This window comes from Colias eurytheme, chromosome 22, assembly GCF_061535395.1.
Source record: "Colias eurytheme isolate Ceu_HAF_F1 chromosome 22, ilColEury1 Martin Lab GWU primary, whole genome shotgun sequence".
Classification (NCBI taxonomy): Eukaryota; Metazoa; Arthropoda; class Insecta; order Lepidoptera; family Pieridae; genus Colias; species Colias eurytheme.
In genome coordinates, this window is record NC_143001.1 from 7,583,128 (window position 1) to 7,597,286 (window position 14,159).

A 14,159-nucleotide genomic window follows, 5' to 3' on the forward strand; every position below is an offset into this window, starting at 1 on the left:
ACCATTTTTTTGTGCCGGAATTATGAATCAAAATAGAGGAAACGCTGTTATAAAACGTAGAATACATAAGCTTATTCAGATATGCTACAAGTAAAGAAATATACGAATTTGTTTGAAAATGATTGGAAAAGTCATTATAAAATTCGTTCTGCAAGCTAAATTTAGAACCCCTGTGAAAATATTAGCAATTTGCTTCAAACAAATTTGCTATTCAAAATCAGCAGGCGCTCTAAAACCACCAGCATGTCTAACAATGTCTAGCGCACGCCTTCCACCACAACAGTAGGTATTACATATTAGGTTAATGAGATTACGGCTTAAGACAGTAATTGGCCTGTAATTCTCTTCGGCTAAACTGCAAACGATAGCTTAACTTGCCTTTGACGACGGTACACTATTAAATAATTAAACGTAGGATTTAACGCTCGGGGAAAATTTCATTTTGCAGCGGGTATTTCACAGCAAAGATAAAATTGATAAACTGTGACAATAATGAAATAGAGATGGTTATAATAATTAATATGTATCACGTTACAATAAAAGCTTATATTTTCGTGAATGTTATATGTATTAACATATATCATGTGACTGGTGATTCTGATCAATATTCAATTTTATTATAATTTCCATCTGTAATTAGTTAGGTAACTACATATAATGCATGACAATTAAAATTACCTAATATCATTTATGGTTCCTACCGCTAAAAATGTAATTTATTGTCAAACGGACATGTACTAACTCTCCAAAAGAAATGCAATCGCAAGCGAATAGCAATAGCAATAGCTATGCCAATGCATAGTCGACTAAAAACAATACGGAGTCGCATTTATTCCTTGACAAAACATCCAGTTCATAAGTATGTATTCAATTCCTGAGAGTAATTTCATTTATAAGCGTTTTACAAACAGAAAATGCAAGCTAGAAAGACGTAGAAATGTAATATACAGGGAGGGAACATTCCAATGTTTCTTTTAAATCCCTTGTACGTCTAGAAAGTGAATTAAACAACATTGTTTGTTCCTCATTATAAAACTGTTTAGCTTTAAAACTTGTAGTTTTACAAGTAGGGAACTTTAGCAGGACATTATAGTATGAGGGAACGAAGAATTTTATGAAAATAATAAACTGTGTGATACGAAATTTCAACTTAATAAAAGGATTATACAGCGCTGCTAAAATAAAAAGGAGTTTTGTACGAAGTTATGTAAATATCCGTTGTTATGTAAGTAGAACTTTTATGTAGACTACCGAGTAAATTAAGCGTGTAATTTTCTTTAAAATTGTATTTTACTGTAATAGTACATTTATAATAAGACTTGCTTTTTATGTTGAAAAATTTACGTTTTACGTTGATCATAATTTAAAACAGGAGCGCATCAACATAAACATTTAATCCATTTGATATACAGACATATTTGTTTAACAAGACTTTATTCACAAAATTAATTCTTTATTTTATTGTCTTACCCCTACTGTGACTGAGTTCCTACAGTGCGAGTGTTTTATACAAGTATGCTCTTTTAAAATAATATTTACGTAAGTAAAGTGCACTCTTCGCAAGTAAACTCAAAGGCTTTGTTCTCACTAACACGTGGAGTCAGACCAATTACACTATACGTTTTATATTTATATATTTTACACGCGCCTTGTTGTTTCTTCGTGGCAAATCACAAATGTGTGGTTTAAAGTTTGTACACTAACTAATCATATATATTTATTGATAAGGTACAATGGTTACAATCGTTTATTATATAAACTGAACAAATCTATTAAATAATTATTTAATACATAATATAAACGTTAATACATAATATAAAAAATACATAATATAAACGTTTGCATTATCGATAAAATATGGATGCAACAATTTTTTTATTTCATTTTACGAGAATTTAACATTGTTTTAAGATGTAAGTATCATTACAATTACTTACTAATAGCCATTACGACGTAAAATATAGATACTATTGTAATTGTAAAATCTTTGTCCTCTTAATTTGGAAGATATTTACAATATTCTGTGTTTCTGTGAAAAGAAAATTTTCTCGTGATCAAATTATTATTGAATGAAAATTTTCCTATTTACTTGACATAATCTAAACCACTACATCAATACGCAAGGGCAATAGACAAAAAGTTTATTTAATTCAAATTCCTTACATTTATACGGAAGAAAATCCGCCCCACATATTGGATCGGAATGCAATATAGGACGGTATTCCACAAATTTCTTATAAGCTCGCCTGTGGATTAAATACATATGTTTTATTGTGTGTAGCTTTTTTATTGTAGATGTTATTATGAGCAAATAAAATAATTGTAAAATAATAAAATAATTGTTTAAAGTTGAGTTATTTATATATTCTAAAAAAATCGTACTTAAATCAATGTATTTTATAATGTTATCGTTAAATTACATTTATGACGTTTTATAAAGGGAAATCTGATAATATCAAAATATTGTAATGAAAGAAATTTTGTCACTACAAAATTATAAATGAATTATTCTCTACTAGCTTTCCACCCGCGGCATCGCCCGCGCAGTCAAAGAAAAACCCGCATAGTTCCCGTTCCCGTGGGATTTCCGGGATAAAACCTATCCTATGTCCTTTCTCGGTTATCGAAATATCTCTATACCAAATGTCATGCAAATCGGTTCAGTAGGCGTGATTGAGTAACAGACAGACAGACAGTTACTTTTGCATGTATAATATTAGTATGGATTACATGCATGTTAAAACTTAATGAAGTACCATATAAACGATTTTAGTTTTATCTCTTGACGACGTTTTTCATAGATTACTATATGAGGTGGAAATTAACTATCTATATAAGAAAATAATTAAATTTAATTACCTATACTTACTCAGCTTTATATTTATTCGTTTTATAGCATGCACTTAGCAATAAACGCAGTTAAGGATCGTATCTTCAGGGTACTTGAAACAAATCATGTTATATAGCTTAAGATCCCGGTTTTACGTAGTCTGGATATAAAATAGTCTGTAGGTATATTATCCCTAGCTATCTCTTTATAAAATTGTAGCAAAATCAAATATAATTATAGTAAATATAGTTACTATTCTGAAAGATCAACAGCAGAAATCAGCCTATAGTATGAAACTAACATACATCCAAACTTTCTAATATATATATAGTATAAGTAAAAAGCACTGTTCTACTTATTTAAAGAATTAATGAAATATTATTTTCCCCTAGAGTGTAATGTATCGAATATTATTCATTCCAAAAGTCCATAGAAATCTTTAAAAAATATCTAACAGTTTTTCGATTATCATATTTTGAACATTATTATCTTCGACACATCTGTTCATCAGGCTACATTCACATAGATAAAATATAGTTTTTAAATTTCATACAAAGTCTCGAGATTCTACTTATTACCTTACAAATATTACATAGACTGTCGTCTATATAATATCTAGACTAAATTAATATCAGGGCATTCACTCCACATCGTCTATGTAAAACAAGCCCATTTCATAAATAATTTAATTTATGTCAGAAAGCCCGCAAACTCACTTACAATATAGGTTATAATATTATTATATTTCGCATGACTCCGACACGATAGGTATACAATTAAACACAAATTAATGTATACAGTACATTTATTAACATTAAAACTAATTAACAACTATACAACAATATTTACAACACACAACACTCACACACAAAACAATCAATAACAATTAACAAAGATGGGATATTTTTAACAACGAAGGAAATTAACGAATTTTATGGGATCCCTTTTTCGTGTGTATTATAGTTTCGTATACAGGGACTTTGAAAGGTACGGGTTTTTCTACCGGTACAATTATATGTTTTACAACTTCGAAGGGAACTTCCTTGATCTTTGGTACATGAACTGTCCTCTCTACTGGGTAGGGTACTGATTTTTCTACGGGTATAGATACCTCTTTAATAATCGGTATAACTACCGCTTTCGGTACCGGTACATGAATCGGTACGGGATGTGGTACCGGTATCAAAACTGGCTGGTTTATTTTGAATTCTACGTTCTTGTGAATTGGTACTACGACCTCTTTATAATGTTTTATTTCTTCTGGGTTTTCTTCTTCAACATGTTGGTGAACTGGGTAAGAATGTGGTTGCAAATCGTGGCCATTGTATGAATTGAAGTCACCGTGATCAGAACTGCCTTCGTCATAACCTGAATACTCGCTTGGTTGAAACTGTAACAGATAAAAAATAGATTAACATTATGTAATAGACAATGCATTGCTCTCGACGATTTTTTTCTTTTTGTGTCTAGACTACACTGATGAGCTTTATTGTATAACAATTTTAAGAGTAGAAATAATGGTACGGCCTATTTGTGTAGATACAATACTACAATCAAAAATTATTTTCGCACAAATAATTGTTAAATATCTTCTATAGATAACCATCGCTTTAGGCTATTTTAGTTCTGAAAGAGATTTATATTCAAATTAGATATTTATTTTGTTCAGGCACGAAATAATAGAATTTTATTTTTGAATAAAAGCAATAAAACTTTCGGAGATGGTTATTTAAACGTACTATCGAATCCAATAAAACATACAAATGCTAGTAAGTAAATGTTTACCAATAATCATAAAAAAACAACCAAATTGAAACGCGAAAGTGAAATTAATTTATTCCCACGGCAACGATTTCGCGCCTTTTTTATCTGCGAAAAAACAAAATGTCCGCCGGCACAGATCAGGTTGTTTTTTTTTCTTTTTCCCGCTCAATAACGGTTGTTCAAGCGATTATGCAAGTATTATGTGAGAAAAATGGAGAACGTTGTATAATATAAAAAGATCGCAATGAAAGAAGGTAAAATGCCGCATTGTACGCCATGTAATTCTATATCGTTCAGAAACTAATCAAGACATTGTGTGAATGGTAATTCATATTTTAATATCATTTGTAATTTTATCCAATGCGATCAAGTTATGAGTATGATTAGCTTATTCGTAAATAGGATTCGTAACTAGCCTACTACCTACGAATGAAGAACTCTGTTCTCGATAAATAAATATTCCAATAAAAAACAAGAGTTACTTACAGTTATTTTTCATCTGAGCGAATATAGTACATAACTGTAGTACATCTTAAATTATCATCAAATTTAATGAAATATATGTGTTAATTTAGGATTCAATAATAAATTAATAAGTAATGGATTCGATAATAAATGGATTCAAAAAATATTTCATATTAATATTTTTAATTAATGTACAAACCTGTTGATCATGTTGTTGTTGCATTTGCTGTTGTAAATATGCTTGCATGTTCATATTGTTGTATGGCGTCCATTGCTGGTTGCCGGCGTAACATGTCGCCAGAATGGCACACAAAATCTGCAATGTAATAATAATTTATTATTTCTATCTTGATATTAGGTAGTAACCTAATAACTACATGCTGATCGTGGTTTTGCCTGCGCCGTGAAGTGAAAAAAGTAGACTAAATGACACCTTTCACACAAATCATATCATAAAATAGTTATCACTGTTTGTCCGTACTCCGTCCCTATGTACGCTTCATCTTTAAAACTGCAAAATAAAGAATAGAAAAAAAACTATTACGAGGCGGGATTCGTACCCGCGTATTTCACGCCAATCCGGGGCGAACGCCTGACCAATTCGGCCACCCGTGAGCCCGCTTTCTTTAAAACGACGCAACGGATTTTGATGCGGTTTTTAATGGATATAGTGAATTCCAAGGACATTTGTAGTATATAATTTATTAGGTTTTAGACAAAGCAGACGAAGCCGCAGGATCAAGCAAGTAGATACCTACCTACATAATAAACAGTTCTAATAAATAAATTTTATTTGCATGCATTGCACATAAAACGGTGCGGAGGATAAATATGGCCGTAATACATACACTTCAAGGATAAAAGGAACCTGTTTATTCCAGTTTTATTGTACTTTAATATGAACATCATAAAATGGGGTTAGAAGTGAGTTACGGCGTTATGTTTATTGGGTTGTGAGTTGTGACGTCACTGTTTTATTACGTTTTCTTTGTAACTAGGTACTGTGGAATATAGAGTAGCTTAGGTATCCTACTAATATTATAAATGCGAAAGTTTGTGAGGATGTGTATGTGTTTGTTACTCTTTCACGCAAATACTACTGAACCGATTACAATGAAATTTAGCACACATATAGAGGGTAACTTAACACATAGAATAGGTTTCGCACGGGAACGGGAACTATGCGGGTTTTTCCTTGAAAACGCGGGCGAAGCCGCGGGCGGAAAGCTAGTATAGTGTTTAGTTCTGATAATAATTATCTGAGATGTTACTCTAAAACTATTGTATTTAGGTATTACTAGCTGCTAGCTCTAGCTCCGTCTGATTATGTCACAGGATGAAAGCCAGAAAAAAGCCTGTTGTTCGGAAATAAGCTTTCTACTGGTCAACGAATTTCCCTCGCCGCGGCCGGTTAAGTAATTTTTGAGATATTCATTATAATCTAAGGCAAACCGTTCTTAAAACTTACGTCCTGAATTACATAATAAAAAATATTAGTTTCTCTCTTTGATTAATCTATCTGTTTAGATGTCTTTATTCGCTTTAGATTTATGATTTCAAAAGTAGGATCAAGAAATTCTATAATATTGTTGACTTTACGGACATTTAATGTCATTTATTAACTTAAAAACACATAACTCATATCCTCAAACCGGGAATCTAGTAAATTCTCAGGCCAATAACACAGCTAAAACCGATACGCTGCTTGCGAGATATTTCAACCGTTTAGTAGTCGGCAGACCACACAAGCAATGAATCACAATGCTCTTTATTATACGGGAAATACAGAGCGGAGAAACGCGGCGTTTTAGACGCGCGGTTATGTGCGATAGGGTTATCTATTGACGAATTATTTGATATGTTTATTGTTATTAAATTGTACGTAGTTAAATATTGAAATTTATATAATACGCGTGAAAACGACTAACGCGTCAAAATCTGTTCGGAGATTTTCGCATGATACTTGATAGAGTAACAATCACACACACAAACTTTTGGGCTTATATGTACGTATTAGGAGGACTGCTTTTAAAGTTTAATTCCAAATCTAGAACGATAGCTTTTCAATAAATCAACTAGTTAGTTACGCATTTATTGAGGTTTATAATTTACACACAAAAACTTGTGATAATAACAAACATATTATAATGGATTCAGAGTGAGTAAGTATAGTATATGTATTATGTAAAACTAAGAGTGTAAGTATTAACTGAAACACTAAATAATTTTGTGTTCAAATGATTTTATTCGCATAACACTAACTCGGTCACATCACAGTAACATATCAAGCATTCTTCTCATTATAATATGACTCTCTCTCACAACCGCGGCGTGTCCGTACAAAATTAACCACCGTATGTTTACATTCACACTAAGCTTTTTACAGTTGGATAAGAGCGGATGCTCTTGATGCATCGTCTGCTATAAAACGTGTTTGTGAGCGTGTGTTTAAAGCTTCTTGTAACTGAATGCGAAACTTAGCTGAACGAAATGTTTTCCCGTGTTTTGTGTAGGGTATACTAGTTGTGTCCGCGGCTTTGTTTGGATTGGGTTGGGTTAATAAATAGCTGCAAATATTATATAACAGACGATGTAATGTAGTATAAATGTATTAGTAATGTAAATATAATAAACAGAAAACTCATTCCTTATAAAAATAGTAGCGGTTTGCCCCTTGCTTTTAGCCCTCAGGGATCACGTACCTATCTACATAATATAACGATGAAAGAATTTATGAAATTTTTGTCCTGTTATTCCTGAGATTAATGCGTTCAATCACGCAAATTCTTCGGATTTATAAGTATAACCTATTCAGCATAAATAGATGAAAAAAATATAACATTTTACTCTATACATCGCATTAATAACACTTTTTCAAATCCTAAACACATTGTTACACACAAATAAAAACGATGTTTTTCATTAAAATATAACCCCGAAAATCGCTATCCACGCTGTATAACCGAGCCCTTACTATTTTTTGCGGTCCCGTTAAAAGTGCGAAATGTATTTTATTTCTCGTTCTTGTGGATAATTTGTTGTTTCAGCCATCTTTTATTTCGTATGAAATATCCAACACTGTGGCTCGCACTGCCATTAATTTGAAAGCGTGATATTTTTATGTACTAAGTATAGTAAAGTTCTGTTTATCTAATATTATATGTGTCTACGTATTATTTACAAAATATAATCCATTTACTGCGTAAATAGGAAGTTAATAATGACTAGCTACGACTCGCGGTTTCACTCACAATATACCCCGATAAAAAGTAGGTCAGCCTTTATAGGTGAGTAAGCATTCAGATTATAATCTTCTTACAGATTTTGCTACGCGGTTTCACCGCGGACGAAGTCGCGGGCAAAAGCCAGTATTTCTATAGCTTATAAGCTCTACATAACTACTACTACAACTACTACTGACAATCATCAAAATACGGTCATTGGATTTCGCGTGAGAGCCACATACATCCAGCCATCCATCGTCATGAAATTTTACAATAATATACACTTACCTACCTAATATTATAGTAAGATAGCTGATAGCTGAACTATGTTTTACATACTTATACTTATTACGGTTAGTAATTTAAAAACCATTACTTATTTAGCAATATGTGGTCAAACCATTTAATCTTCCTAAGACTATGGGACGGAAGACTTGATCAGGAAACTATCAGGCGCAAATCGGCGGAATTGCAATGATATAATACATCTAACCACAGACTAATAATAATATACTACGATCTAACTGAATACCTATTTAAGTACATAATATAAGTAGATTGAAACCTTTACTTTGTAACTCGGAAATGTCAATTTCCCCATGATGTTTTTCTACATCTATAAGAACGTTTGTGATGTTGTGAGGAAAAATCATCGTATCGCACAAATCTTACATGAGAGCCTATTCCTAGATCCTAAGTGGAAAGATACATTGTATAGGTACTTATTCCTATACTTATGTAGGTACATAGCTACATATACATATGCAACGGAGGTTCTGAAAGACCTACGAAAGAAAGAACGGATGCGAAAAGCTTGACGGCATAGAAAATACGTGAGAAAAGCAGCAATGCTATACGTCCCCCCGCGAAGTAAAGCCTAACGGCCATCCCGCGGGGATATGGACGGGAGAAAGAGGGTTGTTTTAGTCGGTATGGACCATGAGACCATGATCGAGACCGACATACCAGGTCGCAGATCTTGACCTGAGATACTTAACAGTATTTTTTCCCTCTATAATAAAAAAAAAAAAAAAAAAAAAAGCTACATATACATATATATTTTTGATATATCATAACATTATTCCACTATGTAAATCTAATGAAGGCTGAGTTATGACCTACTAGAGGTATCAATTTAGAAATAAGAAAAAGGCATTAAATATTTATGGCAAGCGCGGTCAGTCAACCCGTGATTTAAGTTAAAAAAATTAAGAAAATACTTATACATACAAATAATAACCAAATTCCGTTAAAAAGTTCCTTGTAAATCGATACTTTTGATCTACAATTAGTCAATAATTAAGAATCAAATAAAAATGCCCTCTATCTATCTCTCGCTAAAAAACTAATTTACAGAATTGACCCAGAAATTGTTAATAAGAAAAAAATCGCAGTCATTAATTTCTAATACTTAGTCATTATGCTGAGAGGTTCTTCTCGCCACTCTGTTGTAATTAAAAAGAGGTTAAGGGTGCAGATAGGTGCCGTAGTTTATATGGAGCTTTTTAATTTATTTTATAGAAGAAATAAACATTTTAAATTACATATCAAGACGTAAGAGTAATAATTTTTGGGGTTAATTATTTTTCTTCGTAAACATATGAACGCACGTTTGCGTATGTTTTTTTTTTCCATTTTTTTTTAAAGTAAATTCCTTTTGAAGCCTGTTTAAAAGTAGATAATAATGTTATCTTCCCTAAAAATATTTTAACAACCTAACTTTTTCACACATTAAAACTTTTTAGTTCTCGCAAACACAAAATCGACCGCGCACACACACTGACCACATCACTATATCAGCCGTTACTATCGCAATAACTATTTATATATATATTATAATTATAAAATAACTCACATATGCTTGTACAGTGTACATTTTAGTTTCAGCTCGTAGTGTACTGATGTCATAATAAATTCTCCATCTATTTTATACTAAAGTGACAGGTAAGTCGGAACTATGGATTTTTTGTTCAATTTGTTCATTGTAACTCTATACTTTTACGTTCACCTTACATCGAACTAAGATTGGTTTATATTTATAGCAAATATATGAAGAACTACGTTTGTTAGGAACTTGGAAGAGAACAAAGGTCTAATAATAATGGACGGGTTGGCTTTTTCGTTTTAATACTGCGTGTATGCACTTACGCTAGTTATATGGTATTAGGTATATATAATATAGGAGATCATTTATTTTTGTTTATGTACATTCATTCGTGAGTACCAGCTATAACCATATCCAATAATTAGTTTACGAAGATCGCAAATCGTAAGAGCAGATTTGTTTCTCGTCCAATAATTTCACGAGTTTGGTCGATTCCGGCGTTTTCCGCAATGGTCGAGCCGTTCTTAAGTTAAACGCTTAGCAATACATTCATTTTTATAACATAATCTTATATATAAAATTCTCGTGTCACAATGTTAGTCTGCATACTCCTCCGAAACGGGTGGACCGATTCTCATGAAATTTTCTGTGCATATCGGGTAAGTCTGAGAATCGGCCAACATCTATTTTTCATATGTACCACGGGCGAAGCCGGGGCGGACCGCTAGTATTAATATATAGATTTAGATGCTATTTGCTAATGACAACATAGTTACGTATTTTCATACATTAATTTCTCTATAAATTGTAGATTTACTAAATAAAACAGGAGCACTAGTTTTCTCTCAACTAGCTACTAAATATTCCCCAATAATTCTGTTGCAAATAGCATATAATCGCATTGTTCGTTGTGGACTTGTGGCCAAAATTCGGTTAGAAAACATTTTAGAAAAGGGACTATTCCGTTTAGTATAGGAGAAGCAGAGTATGTATTTCAAATATTGTAGTGAAGGATTTTGTGAGGTTTATTAAGTAAATATAATTTACGTTAGTAACTGAAAAAAAAACATCATTTTGTTATTTCATGATAAATAACACAGATTTAAGATAATAAGAATATAAGAATATCTCATAACTTCATAAGGCATAGTTAGGTTGATAGCGTAATTCTCAACATTGAGATAATATTACTACGTATGGAGGAGACACCACGAACAAAATCTGTGCGCCATTTTTTTGCTCTAACTAAGTTTTAAAAATTATTATCTAGTTAGGTACTTACCGATGAAAGTTATTCTTTTGCACTTTTCCGTATTATTTGTGCAATATCGTAACACACACGAAGGCATATTTGATGCGTTTCACTTTAAGACGATACACAAAAAAAAATCCACTGCTTGGCGGGCGGAGTCTCTCGCTATCGCGAACGCGGGTGTGCGCGAAGTCATTCTTGCAAACTCGCCGCGCTGCCGCTGGCCGACTCGGGACAAACATGTATGGAGTCGTCATACAGTTATAATATTGTCATACATTTATTTAATTGTTGATTTATTGGTTTTATTTTCTTGCTTATAAACAAATAATCTTCTTTTTAACAACTACTTAGACATTATTAATAATTATTATCATTTCGTAATGTTTACTTTTTTACAAAATAATACAGGTTATAAATAATCTTTAAAATAACAAAAAATATTGTTACTCTGAAAAAATGAAACGGTACTCAATAACGCGGACTACTGAATTGATTTAGATAGAATTTGATGCTGACGTAGATATTACATCATGCCCAGAAATGAAAGGTACTATTTCTGAAAGAAGTTATAAACCCTAATTCTTCTCAGTCAAAGTCAAGAGTGAAAGATATCACTAATACAGTAAAACTGATGCGAAACTTTGGATGTTAATTTGTATATTTTTTTGTTAGTTGTTACTTAATCACGTCAAGACTACATTACCAATTTTGATAAAATATAGCTAATTGCCTGGATTTACACATAGGATACTTTTTATCCGAACTGAACACTTCTGTGGGAAAAAACAGGATTCACGATATAACCTAATTCCACGCGGGCAAAGCCGCGGTCGGAATGATATTTTTTTAAATAAAAAAATTGTTTTAAAAAAAACACAAAATATATTGACGCATGTATTTATTTTTTGCACTCTATTATAATTGTAATTATTCATTACAAATAATCAAAATAAAATAGCCAGAACAAAGTTAGGCCCTGGTAGGGTAGGTAGGCAGGTACAGCAATGTGAGACGAACACTGGCTTATTTATACCAATAATAATGTATTATAAATATTAAATTAAGTTTACAACAAAAATACATAATATTAGCTAATGTGAAAACGAATCAACCAATCATCCCACAACAATGAAATGTGCACACAAATATTCATCCAAATCGGTTCATGTGATTAGGAGGAGTGACTGCAGCGCCATCTTCCGGGCCCAATTATGTTTCCAGATCACCCAGGAACTCAATTTAATATACTTACACAAAATTTTTCGAAATGAAAACTCACATTACTATGTAAATATGAATATAAACCTGTTTTAGTACTAAGCAATTTCCCGCACAGGTGTAGTAAGTATAAATGAAATAAATATCAACATCAAATTCTTTATACAACATACTTATCTACCACCTACTAAGAAATGTAATTCTTGAAATTTTTTCGTATTTTTTTAAATATAATACTACTCCAATGAGCTCCTGTTCCATATTACGGCCACCATACTTCCACTAAGTTCACCATGATTTTTTATTTCTTTGCACTTTGTTGCTTTTTGCTAAAAATGGAATCATGCGATAAAACCAGTAGAGCGTTGATAACATACATTTTTGACTGAATAAAGGTACTTACGAAGGAGTGGGTTCACATTGTGAACAATCAGTGGGTTTATTTTCCTTCTGGATTCCGGATTTCTGAAAAGATTATCTATGCTATAAATGAAAAAAATCTTACACATTCGTTATGTACTTAAAACAGGGGTACATATCAAACATCGTCTATAATACAATTATCATCAAATTTAAAATAAAACCAACTTACTTCATTAATTTGTTCCAATTTTAAGCATTCTTTTTCCTCCAACCTTTATGTTTCTTCTTCTTATTTTCTTTATTGTCCCCATTTGTCTTATTGTGTTGTCACCCTTTTTTACGATGGCGCGAGCGACACAAGTTCCCCGTGTGACGGCCGTAGCGGGAATGACTCGTGCAGCGATCGGGGTGGGAAGGTACAGGGCGGCTCTCGCTATATTGGCTGGTCGCGCGCTAATTTCAAGTATTTCTTGTTTATTTCAAAACCATCGCATATTTCAAAATTCTAAATCGGTAGACGTATCGGTTGTATGTTTTATAGTTAATATCCAAAAAGTCGTAACTTTACGTTTGTTATTTTGAAGATGCCAGAGATTAAAAAAAAAATAACAATGAGAACTTTGTATTTTTTTCTATCGAGAAAATATCATGGAATCATGTTTCTAAAACGGTAGACGTATTGTGTTACTATTGAACTTTCTTGTCAAGAATTTTCATCACGACAACTTTAATAATATAAAAATTACGAAGGTTTAAAAAGGGCCGTAAATGTTAGAAAAATTAATTCATCACCTTAAAACCATTAAAAAAAACATAAGTGATGTAGGCGGTGTCGTCTCCATATGTATATCTCAATGATTCTCAAAAGGAATTTGTACCTATGTACCTTATTAATAATATTATATTTAGCTACGTAATAAGAAACAGCAGTGCCAATTTGTTTTCATTGTCCAAAATAAAAAGTCAATTACATACACACCATAGAATTAAACCCAATTCAAACTATATATTATATCACACGCTCCAAAAATTCTGCAAGTCATCCACCATTAATGTGATCTATACAATATTACCTAACTCCATTCTATTAGCCCAGAAACACACATTATTAAAAGTTTTCTTTGTTTTCTACTTTACTAGCTTTCCGCCCGCAACTTCGCCCGCTTTGTCTAAAACATAACAAATTATATACTAAAACCTTCTTCTTGAATCACT

The 14,159-nt window shown here is 32.1% G+C and overlaps 1 protein-coding gene and 1 long non-coding RNA gene across 2 annotated transcripts; both read right to left on the reverse strand.

Moving 5' to 3' along the window:
• Positions 1-3,698: 3,698 nt before the first annotated feature.
• LOC149898770 (uncharacterized) lies at positions 3,699-10,217 on the reverse strand. The gene is made up of 3 exons (XM_090115108.1): positions 10,139-10,217; positions 5,259-5,375; positions 3,699-4,220 (listed from the first exon to the last, which is right to left on the reverse strand). Exons 1-3 carry the CDS (start codon positions 10,157-10,159, stop codon positions 3,753-3,755), a joined length of 606 nt encoding a protein of 201 aa, XP_089971234.1. The 5' UTR covers positions 10,160-10,217; the 3' UTR covers positions 3,699-3,752.
• A 1,614-nt stretch (positions 10,218-11,831) lies between these two features.
• Positions 11,832-13,316, reverse strand: LOC149898771 (uncharacterized). The gene is made up of 3 exons (XR_016458046.1): positions 13,174-13,316; positions 12,985-13,046; positions 11,832-12,910 (listed from the first exon to the last, which is right to left on the reverse strand). It is a non-coding gene; the product is annotated as an uncharacterized LOC149898771 (long non-coding RNA).
• Positions 13,317-14,159: the final 843 nt, after the last annotated feature.